Source organism: Pinus tabuliformis, chromosome J (assembly GCF_031772625.1).
Source record: "Pinus tabuliformis cultivar Carrire ecotype Pingquan chromosome J, CPIR1, whole genome shotgun sequence".
Taxonomy (NCBI): Eukaryota; Viridiplantae; Streptophyta; class Pinopsida; order Pinales; family Pinaceae; genus Pinus; species Pinus tabuliformis.
In genome coordinates, this window is record NC_142295.1 from 88,242,630 (window position 1) to 88,254,604 (window position 11,975).

General features: G+C 34.5%; 1 protein-coding gene across 2 annotated transcripts; it reads right to left on the bottom strand.

Moving 5' to 3' along the window:
• Window positions 1-3,385: 3,385 nt before the first annotated feature.
• LOC149225645 (sucrose synthase 3-like) lies at window positions 3,386-11,492 on the bottom strand. Of its 2 annotated transcripts, none has more exons than XM_089377227.1 (17): window positions 11,125-11,492; window positions 10,258-10,390; window positions 9,994-10,148; window positions 9,405-9,597; window positions 8,751-8,869; window positions 8,248-8,464; window positions 7,867-7,962; window positions 7,515-7,688; window positions 7,169-7,285; window positions 6,888-7,054; window positions 6,418-6,642; window positions 5,143-5,464; window positions 4,731-4,975; window positions 4,347-4,485; window positions 4,116-4,213; window positions 3,885-3,914; window positions 3,386-3,592 (listed from the first exon to the last, which is right to left on the bottom strand). In XM_089377227.1, the coding sequence occupies exons 1-17, from the start codon at window positions 11,217-11,219 to the stop codon at window positions 3,475-3,477; spliced, it is 2,643 nt and encodes an 880-aa protein (XP_089233353.1). In that variant the 5' UTR covers window positions 11,220-11,492; the 3' UTR covers window positions 3,386-3,474. The 2 variants fall into 2 exon arrangements, with proteins under 2 accessions (XP_089233353.1, XP_089233354.1); XM_089377228.1 differs by having other exon boundaries at window positions 3,386-3,566; window positions 11,125-11,491.
• Between the last annotated feature and the right edge of the window lie 483 nt (window positions 11,493-11,975).

The following is an 11,975-nucleotide window of genomic DNA, read 5'->3' on the forward strand; positions in this document are numbered from 1 at the left end:
GGTGGTCACTACTATGCCAGTCTAGGTTAGGCTCCCAAATCTTCCCCTTCCATTCTGGCACCATCAAGTCATTGAAGATATTGGGAACAAACTAGGAAAATTTAAAAAAATGGACCTGGAAAGAACAAAAAAAGGAATATTTACCTTTGCAAGGATCTGTGTGGAGATAGACCTTAGCAAAGGATTACCCGATCACATCACTCTGAAGCATAAGAGTTTCCAATGGCCTCAAATTCTAGACTATGAGAACAAGACCTTCAGATGTCGTGTTTGTTTCCAAACAATACATCTCCAGAATTTATGTCTTATGGCAAAAAATATCCCCAAAAGAAAAAAGAAGCAGACAAACAAATCAAAAGGATGGCAGTTCAACTCTTTTGGAGGAAGAGGAGGATGCAAATACAGAGATACAACCAGAACAAACCGAAGAGAAAAGGGTGGGGGAGAATGTGGATCAGGTTGATTATGCTCCTCCCCCACAGTCGGGCCCGGAACATGAAGAGCAAATGCCCTCGACAGGTTCTGGTGGCACCAAATAAGCTCATTACTCAGAGGGTTTAGACTCGAACAAAGAACACCCTCATTTGGAGGAGGGCAAAGATCTAGCTTTGGTTTTGGTTGACCTAGATCCTTATGGGTGGCAACAGGTCCAAAGAATGAAGGGCAAAAAGGAAAAATCAGCTCAAATTGTCAACTTTAAATTTCCTTTTTCTTTCTTTTTCATTTTCTTGTCTATGATCGAACGTACATGATAATATCAGCTCACAAATGTAATGACATACTCTTGTCATGACTCTTTCGCCCTATTAGGCAGAATGCCTTCCACCATGGGTTATCTGCCAAATCTTGGCATGGAAATGGGTTCTTTGCATGAGAGAATTACTTCCACAAAAAAGGGATCCATAACCTCGATTCAGGCAGTTTATGTACCTGCTGACGACTTGACCGACCCTGCTCTTGCTACGACATTTGCACATCAGCACACACACTGTGTCTACAAGATGTAATTTTTATTTTTATAAATGAAAGTTATGGATTTTTTCTTGTGGAAAAACTATTAATTCATATATATATATATATATATCCGGATGTAGGAGTTACAAGGGTCGTACTTCATCACTTTGAAATTGGATATCCAAATTATAAAAATGCCTTTTCTTAGATTTGAAGGAACCTTCCAGTGATGTTTTTCTCAACAATAAATACACCTTTTTCCCTTAATCTAGGAGTTAAATATCCTTGAGATTCTCTTAATAAGCATGAATTGGGAACAAGATTAAAGGAATTAAATACCCAATAACCTTGAAACTCTTTTTATAAACTTATGAATTTGAAATGTGGCATTTTTCTTAACACTTCTTAGAACAAATGCACCCGAACTCCTTGTAACCCTGTGCATTTCCCTTTGTGTCAACCTTATTTTTAAAATCAACGATCCCATTGTTGTTATTTTGGGGAGTTGTGACTTCCGCTTTTAGGTTTTCAGAATTATTGTTTGCCACAAATGGATGGATATTCTCGATCAATAACTACATACTCTCTGCCCAAGGTGGCAACAATTCTGGCTATGCCCTCAACGATAACAACATGTGGTTTTTTCACAGATTCTGTAAATGGTGCAGCAGAATAATCGAATATAGATTGCAGCTAGGGCACTCTAATACGGTGAGGCAATGACAATGTTTGGATCCCGTTCTTCTGGTATTTTTAAACCGAAAAGATAATTAGTCGATGGTCTCAGAAGGCGATAGCCATGGGGATTATTGTTTTTGTCTATAATGGCATGGCGACTTCCTATTTGCATCCTCTCAATTAACCCTTACCCGTGAATTCATGTACTTATCTTTGTGACACAGTTCCTCAGTATTCTTTTACGAGATTGTGAATCTGGTCTTGGGAAGTTAACCAAGGTTGGAACTTGTCTTAGGATGCTTATGTGGTTCCAGCAATATGTGATTTCAACGCTATAATCACCAAAGTAATGTGGCAGTGGCCATTTTTAAACCTTTTATCATACTCGTAGCAAATTAACTTTAGTGGATAAATTTTTGTAATGTATCTAATATATGTCCATACCCTCACAGCGATAGTGAAGAAGTGCAGTCCAATCTAACAGATTTCTTATGGTTGCTTAGAGGTGGGGAAGTTTAACACTGCTTAGGGGGTTGGGGTGTATGCATCACATATGCAGATTGTAAACAATGTCTTATCAGTGTAGAAAGCTACTCCTTTCTCCGAAAAGAAGTGATTATAAACCTAGACATGGTTAATACCTTTGACAAAGTTAATCATGATCAACTACTAAAATGAAATAGGGTTCTTTTTGAGGAATTAACAAAAATTATCAAGTTGATTAGGACTTGTGCTGGGAATCCTTTGATCTCAACAAATCTAAAACTAACTATATAATGAAAAGAAAGTTTGAATGTCTTTTGTTAATATAGGCCCTATCCAATTGGGATCATAACCAAACAATTTACATTAACATAGTGAATCCATGCATAAATCTATATACATATAGTAAACTACAAAATCTTCTATTTGATACCTGGCCTTTTCCACATTATATGGTGAAAAGAAACGGTTTAATTTCGAAATGAGTTCATGTTATCAGATAATATTCATTAAAATGATATCATTTTATTAAACGTAACTAATAGTAACAGTAAGGTTAAGTCAAGCTGACCACTAGTGAACACCAGCTTCACATTTTTTAATGCTGAAAGTGAGAACACATGAACTAACAGAAGTCTAAATAATTATATGTTTATGTTTTAATACATGGCTTTTTCAGCATTCTATGGTGGAAAGAAATGATTTAAAAGTGAAAATGGTACAGAAATTCACGTTATCAAATATATCCATGAAAATGATATCCTTTCATTAAGCATAACTAATAGTAACATCAAGTTTAAGTCAGCTTGACCACTAGTGAATATCATCTTCACATTTTTTCATGCTGAAAGTGAGCACAAATGAACTAAAAAAAGTCTAAATAATCATATGTTTAAGATTCTTTCACCTAAAGTATGGGTTGCACACAAGCATATGTTGCAATGCTAAAAACTTATGCTAATGGAACTTTAAAACATCATAAAAATATAGAAAGCAATAAGATATAAACTTCAAGATGGAACTTTAAAACATCATAAAAATATGGAAATCAATAGTGGACCATTTGAAAAGTGAACTAAATATGAATTGGAAGTATTCATTTTACACAAATAACATAACATTATTCTACTAAAAATAAGAATTAAATTCCCAGAAAACAGTTTACAATTGTCACATCTTCCACTAAAAAATTATATAATTTATAAAAAATTATATATAAGAAAAATGTATATAATTTATATTGTGGATGATCTTCCACTAAAAAACTATATAAATAAAATGTATATCGCTTAAATTGTATATAACAGTAAAAACCAACAATAATGTGTATATATATATATTATCACGATCATATAAAAATCAACTAGTAACAAAGTAGTTTTTCAATCCTTTAAAGATCATCCCTTCTTGTATTTTGGCGCTCCATTGCTCGAGATAGCGATGAAAGAAATCTACACAAAATGACAATGAAAGAAACCTGTAATATTGTAAGTGCAATTCTTTATAAACACTATAAAAATTTATATCACACTAACAAATATATATATATATATTACCATCCATATATATATAGAGAGAGACCATCCATATATAGAGAGACCATCCATATATATATATAGAGAGAGACCATCCATATATATAGAGATTCTCAGGAGAAAGGTGTTTCACTTTTTAGAGTTAGTTTCTCTTCCTCCTTCAAAAAGCTAAACACATGTTTTTAAATTAAATAAGTTTAATTCAATGCTAATTGATTACTTTTAGATAATCACCTTTTTATACGTGATTGGCTACCGATTAACCTGCATGGAAAAATAAAATAAGTCCATACCCAAAAATATTATAACTACATTGGAAGAAAAATTAAGAAATTTAAAGTTTTAAAATAAATTTATAATAATCTATTTATAATTTTATTTTTATTTTTATTTCTACCATTTTTTATAAGAAAAACAAAAAACATCAACAATTTTTTCCCTAATACTATAACTCCACACACATACCCATCTGGTCGAATATCTTCTATTGTGAGTTTTGGGGCTGGCTCTGACTGAATCTGAATCACAGAGCCCTCATCCGTGGCTATAGGTACATTTTTGACCTGAAAAATGGAAAAATTCAAAGCATTTCAATCATTAACAATGTAATTATTAAAAAGGAAACTATAATATTAAAAATCAGAATATTTTTACTTATAGGATATGTTTTATTAATAAAAAATTCTTTTTACTTACCAAGTTTTGGTATTTCAAAGTGTAAAACATTTTAATATATCGCTGAATTTCTCGTCTATTCTTCTTTGATATATGTTTCCAATATCCATATATATTGGTTAAATTTATCAACTTTTTGGCGTAAATCTTCCAAGTATAACTACACAAATACCACCAAACATTAGTTTAAAAAATAAATAACCATTAATAATTTTTTTTATAAATTTTATAAAATCAAATAATAACAGCTCTCTTGATATATAAAATGTGATTTGAGTTTAGTTGGGTGATTGGAGGAATGATTATATACTACCCTAATTAAATTCAATTCCAATGAATAACATAAAGAACCTTATATATATATATATATATATATATATATATATAATTAAAAAAATTAAATACCAATCATATATGCGTTGAAGCCCTGCATCTGAGACTACATTCCAGTAATTTGAATTTGCTTTGCATTTCTCAAAAAAGTCTGCAATCTTCTCACTGGCTTCTTCTCCATTATTTGGATCAATATGAAATCCAGAAACACCATCAATGATAATCTCTGCAGGGCCACCTTTGCAAGTAGCAAATGTTGGTAGGCCGCATGTCATAGCCTCGATCACTGTTAACCCAAATGCTTCATAAAGAGCAGGCTACACCACACAAGCCATTATGATCAGACCAATAAATATCATTAGTTCCATCACAATAACTTGAGGATTTCCCACGGCACTACTGATCTGTTTCTTCCGCATTTTCTAATACAGGTAAGTTATCTATTTCCTGTACATTTTTCTAAAATAGGTATGGAAATACAAACCTGAATAAAAGCACCCTTTGTGTCGGCGATACAGCGGTAAAGTTCCCCGTTACGTACTCTGTCTTTCTGAGCACTTATCCATCTAAAATCACCATTCAAATTATACTTCCTTATGAGGTCATGCATTTTCTCAATCTCTGAAATCTCTTCTCTGTCTTTTGATTTGGACGAATCAATAAAACCAGCGACAACAACAAGGTTCACAAGCTTCCTCAACCGGCTGCTTTTTCCAAACCATTCAACCAGTCCTGTCATATTTTTCACTCGGTCCAGTCTAGCCATAGAAAAAATGATGGGTTTCTTCTTGTCATTGAGAAATCCTCTGTTAACACATAGGAAAGAGAAAATTTATGTCAGGTTTTATACAACCACTAATATAGATGGCATCTTTGTTTTTAAACTTACTTCAAAACCTACCTGGCCTGGTCTATGGGGCCTCTTCTCCTAGAATTATTATGGTATACAATCAAAAATCTGATCAAGGATGTACAGGTATGTAAATTGGTGAGGGTATCAGCACAACCAGGAATAAATGTAAGAAGAGGCGTGATGGTTGGTAGCCATTTGGGAATGTGTACGATGTGTGGGCAGGTGATTTACAGTAAATGATCAATACTTGTAACCTGAAGTCTGTGCTTCCTATCGGCAGACCTTGCTAAAAGAAGCATGGAAGGGATTACACCATTGAAAATCATTCATCCCAACCATTTTAATATAAATCCAATTGACATCAAATTTGGTGTTCATAGTGAAGTAGATAAACATTTTATGTGTTTCAAGATTATTAGATGACAAGTAGACTAGAGCACTGGCCATATTTGGCCAGATAAATTGCCTTGTGTTGGGCAATTTACCTGTCAAATACCATCCCTGTATGCCACAATGACTTTATTAATCTTGCATTAAAGAAGGCGTTTCTAAAATAACAATCACAAGCAGGGAGACCCACAAAGGACATGGACACCTCTATGTTTAGTAAGGATCTTGCACCTCAAAACCAACTTCTAGATTAGTAAAAAAATTGTAATTTTTTTCGTACTTAATAATCAATATAAAGAATTTTGAACCTATATATGTATTAACATAAACATACACTCAACAATCAAGCATGGTCTGTAGAAGAATAACATATCCAAAGTTCAAACGGGGATAACTGAATGTTAACTAAACTCAACTTTACATGAAAGTATCACTATGCACACCTCGATGTATGTCTGTATGTGTTCAGGAGGACCAAAAAGGCATTCTAAACTTTAAAGCAAGATGGTGTCTTACTTGTGTTCAAGTGTGTCAACAGGACTGAACAGAAGTTCTTCAATAGCTTCATGGAAATGTGTAAGCCGACTCTGTCTTTCTTTGTAAGGGAAATATATACTCATATCAGCTCCAGGAGCCACAATGTTGAATTTGGGATCGAAAACATCAATGCCTGAGACTACACGGTATTGCCCAGGCAGTGTAAAAGCACCGTGGCTTTCATACTGCCCAACTGTGTCCTCACTGCATCCACCAGAATATGGAAAATTATAAACATTTCAGCCAACTACAATGTTAAAATGAAACTTATTCAATGCTAAGCCAAATAATATGAGGGCTGAAGCTTAGGCCCCTTTGCTTCATACATATATATACTCCATATTTATTTATTTTTTTAATTCTTATGAAGGTTATGGTATTACAGATATGGGTTTCATGCATTCCAGTTTGAAAAAATGATCGAAAAATGGGAAAGGAACCAAACTCACCTTCCTGCAATTTCTTGGTATGTGCTTGTAATGATGAAATCAGCATTGTTCATTGCAAGAATATCAGCAGTGAATTGGCAAGAGAAATGATACTTCTCATCGAACTTTTTCCAATTTAGGTCTGAATTAGCATATTTGGTCTTTTCCAATGCATGTGCTATGTTGCACTGATACAAGGGTCAATAAAAAGGTTAATGTTGTTTTATCAATTGTTCAATCAAAATGGCAGGCCAAAAAGAATCATCTATCATCATTAAGAATTGTGGTCAGGGACTAAAAACCTGAATGATATCGAATTTGTTTGCAACCAATGAAGCTACTAGATTCCCGTCACTGTAATTCCCAATAATCAGGTCTGGTTTCCCTTGAAAGGTTGCAACTATTTCATTTGCTGCATCCTGAATATATGTATATAACGAGTCCATAGATAAGCAAATGATGTATTCAACATAATGTAATACAAAGCATTTTAAACGTAAAAATATTTATATGTTGAAGTAAAAGCTTTCAACAGTCTGAGGAAAGTTTTGCATTTCACTGTTTTCATGCAGTGTGTTGTATGCATAATGAACGTATAGAAATTGAAAATCTGGTACAAAAGAAATGTATGATAGGCATGAGAATTGCCTCTGCGAACTTTTCAAGATAAGGCCAAACATCAAATCTGGAAACCCAGCGTCGCAGAATCCCTTTCTCTGTTTTGAAGGGTACACGCAATATTTGTGAATGCTGTGTGTTCAGAATTTTCTCAATTCTCTGGTTGCATCTTGTCCCTTGGGCCTCAGGGATAAGACGAGTCACCTGGAAAACATGAAAATGATCAAATCAAGACACACAATTATGCACATACAAATAGATATAGTTGGTTTGAAGATTACAACAACAAAAAAATGTAGTTTTGCATCTTGCTGCCAAATGAACAATTGACTGTCTATGTGCTAAAAACTAATATTTATGATAGTACACAATAGCATCTTACCACAAGGATATGAGGTGTAATGTCCAGTCCTTGCTGTTCAATTCTGCTAAGCAGTTCTTCTTCCAATGCCTTAACTTGATCTAATATGTACACAACCTGTGTTTTTGAGAACAAGAAGCTGTTTTTAAGGGAGGATAAAGAGTGTTTTGGTGTCATGTTATATTCCTATATAAACTTCAATTATAGTGCATTAAAATCATGAAAGCATTTCATGGAAATCAGTTATGTAGGATCGTTGGGTCTTTTTCAATAAATTCATTGTTATTTCAAGAGAGAATGGGTCTCATGTAAAGTGACAGACCAGCAGCAATTACGATTGTCTTGAAAAATGTATGAAGAAAACACGTTAAGTTGTAAAAGAAAACAGAACATAAAAATTACCTGTCCACCAGTGTCTGGTAATCCTAAAACATCTGCTTGGCCGAAATATCCATGTGGTGAGAATATTACCACATTAAATACATTGGGAATTTTTCCCAAGAAATTCTCGAAAGCATCTGGATCAGGTTCCTGCAGAAGCTCCAAGAGCAAATGTATCGTGTGAAGTACATTTTGTGCATTATTTCCCCATCCTTTCTCTAGTCCAATTTCCTGTAACCTGTCCAGTTATAATGATGGAACGTTTTAGCCAAATAAGAATATTGAGTTTGCTCAGCTTGAAATTTATAATAATTTGCTACTTTTTGGTAGTTACTTCCAATAAGAACTTTGCAGGAAACAAAGAATATAATTGCTGAGATTTTTTGGGAATAAACTGTGTGCCAAGAGTCTAATGATACAAATGCTAGCTTAAGATTATATCTGGTCTTTATGGAAACCTGTATTCCACCAATGATAGATGCCTTTGTTACTCTCAGTTGTCGGAGGCTCAAGGTTTTCATTACCTGTGCTCAAATTCTTCATATGGTGTATCCTTTCGGAGATCAGACAAGATTTCCTCTGCCTTGACCAAGGCTGTTTGGAGCTGAGACATTGTATTTATCGTATCGCTCACCATAAGTTTCTGCCAGTCAAGGGAAATAGATTAAAGCAAACAATCCATACACTAAACCATGGTCAATGATAGAAACACTAGTTTTTCAGGTTCCCAAAATCTGAAGCAACTTACACAAAGTAATAATTCAGTGAAACTCTTAGGTCAGTTGAGTAAGCAGGGGATTGATATTGTCCCTCTCCTTCCCAGCGTTAGTGAAATTGGCCTTAATCTCAAATTTTGAGCTTTTAGTTAATTGTGCCTTCTAGAAATGGAATAAGTTTGATTGCATGGTGAAGTTCAAAACAATCATGTGAAGGTTATCCAATATGTTTAAAACTAGTGCAATCCCTTGGTTATCGGAGAAGAGAATACGAATTCAAAATGCAGAATTTGCCTTGCCATGATATGAAGTACAATTAAAAGATACATTCTGTATATAAGATTTAAGTAGCATAAAGTATAATCTACATGGAAACCAGATAAGTCTTGTCCTGGACCTGCTTTTATCCCAAATGATTCTAGCCAAGACAATAACATAGCAACAAAGATTGCATTATTTTACCTCGCCACAATAATTGCACGTTTGCAGGAAATCCAGCAAGGGCTGCATGCTTTGTGCATCGTGAAAGAGTCGGCATGACAGATGCCTGCTCAAAAAACGAACTCCATCGCCAATTGATGAGGGCCTTGCCATATGAGGAACTGATGCGTTGAAGGGCTCAAAGTCTAGTTCTAATGCATAGTCGTTCTTGGGCCTGTAGATACATTACCACTAGTACTCTCAGTTTTCACATTGTAATAAAACAAAAGAGACAGGGTAGATAAGTACTGTTTCATATGCATTGTTCATGTCCTTTTCATCTAAGTCCTAACACCAAAAATGTGTGTGCATCATCCATTCATATCACTCAATGTCAATATCACAATTACAGTGCAATACTGTGTCAAACTGATATCAATGCCTATTTCTGCCTGAATTTGGACATTATATATATTTAAACATAGAACCAAAAAGATCAATAGGCATTTGCAACTTGCACAGTGTAGGCATGCTTTTGTTCCCGGCACCTCAAAATGCAAAAGAGAAATTTGTTCTATTTGATGTCATCTTACTTCCCCAAGAAAAAGACATGAAAATAGTTGTTCCTTACCATTCCTCATCCACGAGGCATTCCTTGAATTTTAGGTATTCTGTTACTGTAATCTGCTCTATTGAAAGATCATTGGCATTGACTCGATCATATTCCCAAACTCCAGGCTTTGTTCGGATAGCCAGACCAATAAAGGGTGGGACAATGACAACTTCCTGCTCAATGATATGTCAGATGTTAGCATCAATAATCAGATAGTATATGACAGCCTTACATATATAAATGTGAATGGAAAAAACAATCAAGAAAACGAAATTGGTATACCTGTGTTGACTGTAACATACGACCAAACATCCCTTCTTGAATCTTATTTCTTTCGGTCTGATCCTCTATTATTGTTTCAAGCTCGTTCAACAATTCTTGTGTTTGCAGAATCCTTTTACCTTGTGAGACAAACCTGTGACAATCATCACAAAATCCTTTAGAAAGATTATTGTACATAAAAGTTTCTCTTCTCAATATTCCTACTGTTTACCATTAGTTATTAACTAAGTTGGGCAAACTTTCATACTATATAAAATCGCATGTATGTAATGGTCATAGTGCTGTTCTGCACATAACTTTTTGTAAAAGAATCAATCTGAACAGCTTCAAAAGAATGATGGAAGTATATATAACCATATATATATCAACTGGGGTTATCTCAAGTGGTTAGGCGGAATAGTTATTATCTTCCTCACGCAAGATCAAATTCCCGCTATAATGCCTTTATAAATATTGTTGTATTGGCTTCAAGCATTGGGAACTCTCAAGTGGGTAATGTGGTTGGCTTGGTACCAGCAACCTCAGTCTAGCACTCCTGAGAGGGAAACTGATTTCTTTCATCATATATATATATATGTTTTTGATTGATTCATTGAACCAACTGCCCTTTTCTACCTGCCTTACTCAATATTTTTACAGAAAATTCTCAGAAGTTTTCCATTAAATGTTCCTGTGAAAAGTACATTTGTAAAATCTCATATAAATGCATATAAAGGTCATATTCAAAAATATATTTACAGCACAGATACAAACATCTGCAGACATGAAGTTAATGGTACAGCCATGAAATTAATGACACATCACTATGCAATTAGAGATTAAATGAGGAAGATTCGATGCAGTTAACGATTGTTAATGGAACTTCACCTCGAGAAGCACTTTTTGATTTGGAAACGGTTCTGCCTTACTGCTTCTGGCAGCCTGTCAGCCATGCTGTCGGCTCTCTGTACAGGGATGGCCATAACTACTGATGCAAATTGATAACTGTGACTCAAGCTTGATATAAGGAGAGACTGGTATCAGTCAAACAATATGTGGGTGGCCTTAGGCCAGAAAATGAGAAACAACTGAGATTGGTTTATGAAAATTGATCAACAATATATGTGGGTGGCCTTAGGCCAGACAATGAAAAACAACTGAGAGAGGTTTATGAAAATTGAATCAACAATAGCTATAGAGATTTCTGAGAAAAGGAGTCCAGAGAATGAGAAGATTTGGTGATGGAACTGACAATACATTCACAATATATATAGTGTGAATTCTAAGTCTAAATATTTCAATGTTACGCATCAATTTGCTGTTTTATTCAAGTATTCCTCAATGTACTGTTTTTATTTAATTATTCCTTGTTTGAGATAATTGCAAATCACAGCAAACATTCTGAGACTAAAAGGAAAAAATGAATAATAAAAAGAAATTTATCATGAAAAGTAAAAACAGGTTGGCAAATAAAATATCCTGTTGGAATTAAAGAACTCTGTTGCAGCCAAACTGGTGAGAAGTAAAGAATATTGTGGTGGGACCCACATGTTAGCAAATAAATTGATTTGGCATTAGTTAGGCCACGTGGCAAGATGGGACGGGGTGAAGTGGCGAAATATTTCAAAGGCTCAGTCAATACTTTGGATAGTGTTAGCTGTCAAGCCTGACTGTCCACGTGTGAGTATTCGTTATGGAAAGACCGTAGGCAAATACTGAAGTGGAAAAAAGTGAATTAA

Excerpts from the sequence above, each read along its gene's own strand:
- LOC149225645 (XM_089377227.1), bottom strand. The coding sequence starts at position 11,219 with ATGGCCATCCCTGTACAGAGAGCCGACAGCATGGCTGACAGGCTGCCA. Across the intron at positions 7,963-8,247 it reads TACCAGACACTGGTGGACAG|GTTGTGTACATATTAGATCA; the intron begins GTAATTTTTATG and ends TCAAAAACACAG. Across the intron at positions 7,286-7,514 it reads ATCTTGAAAAGTTCGCAGAG|GATGCAGCAAATGAAATAGT; the intron begins GCAATTCTCATG and ends ACATATATTCAG.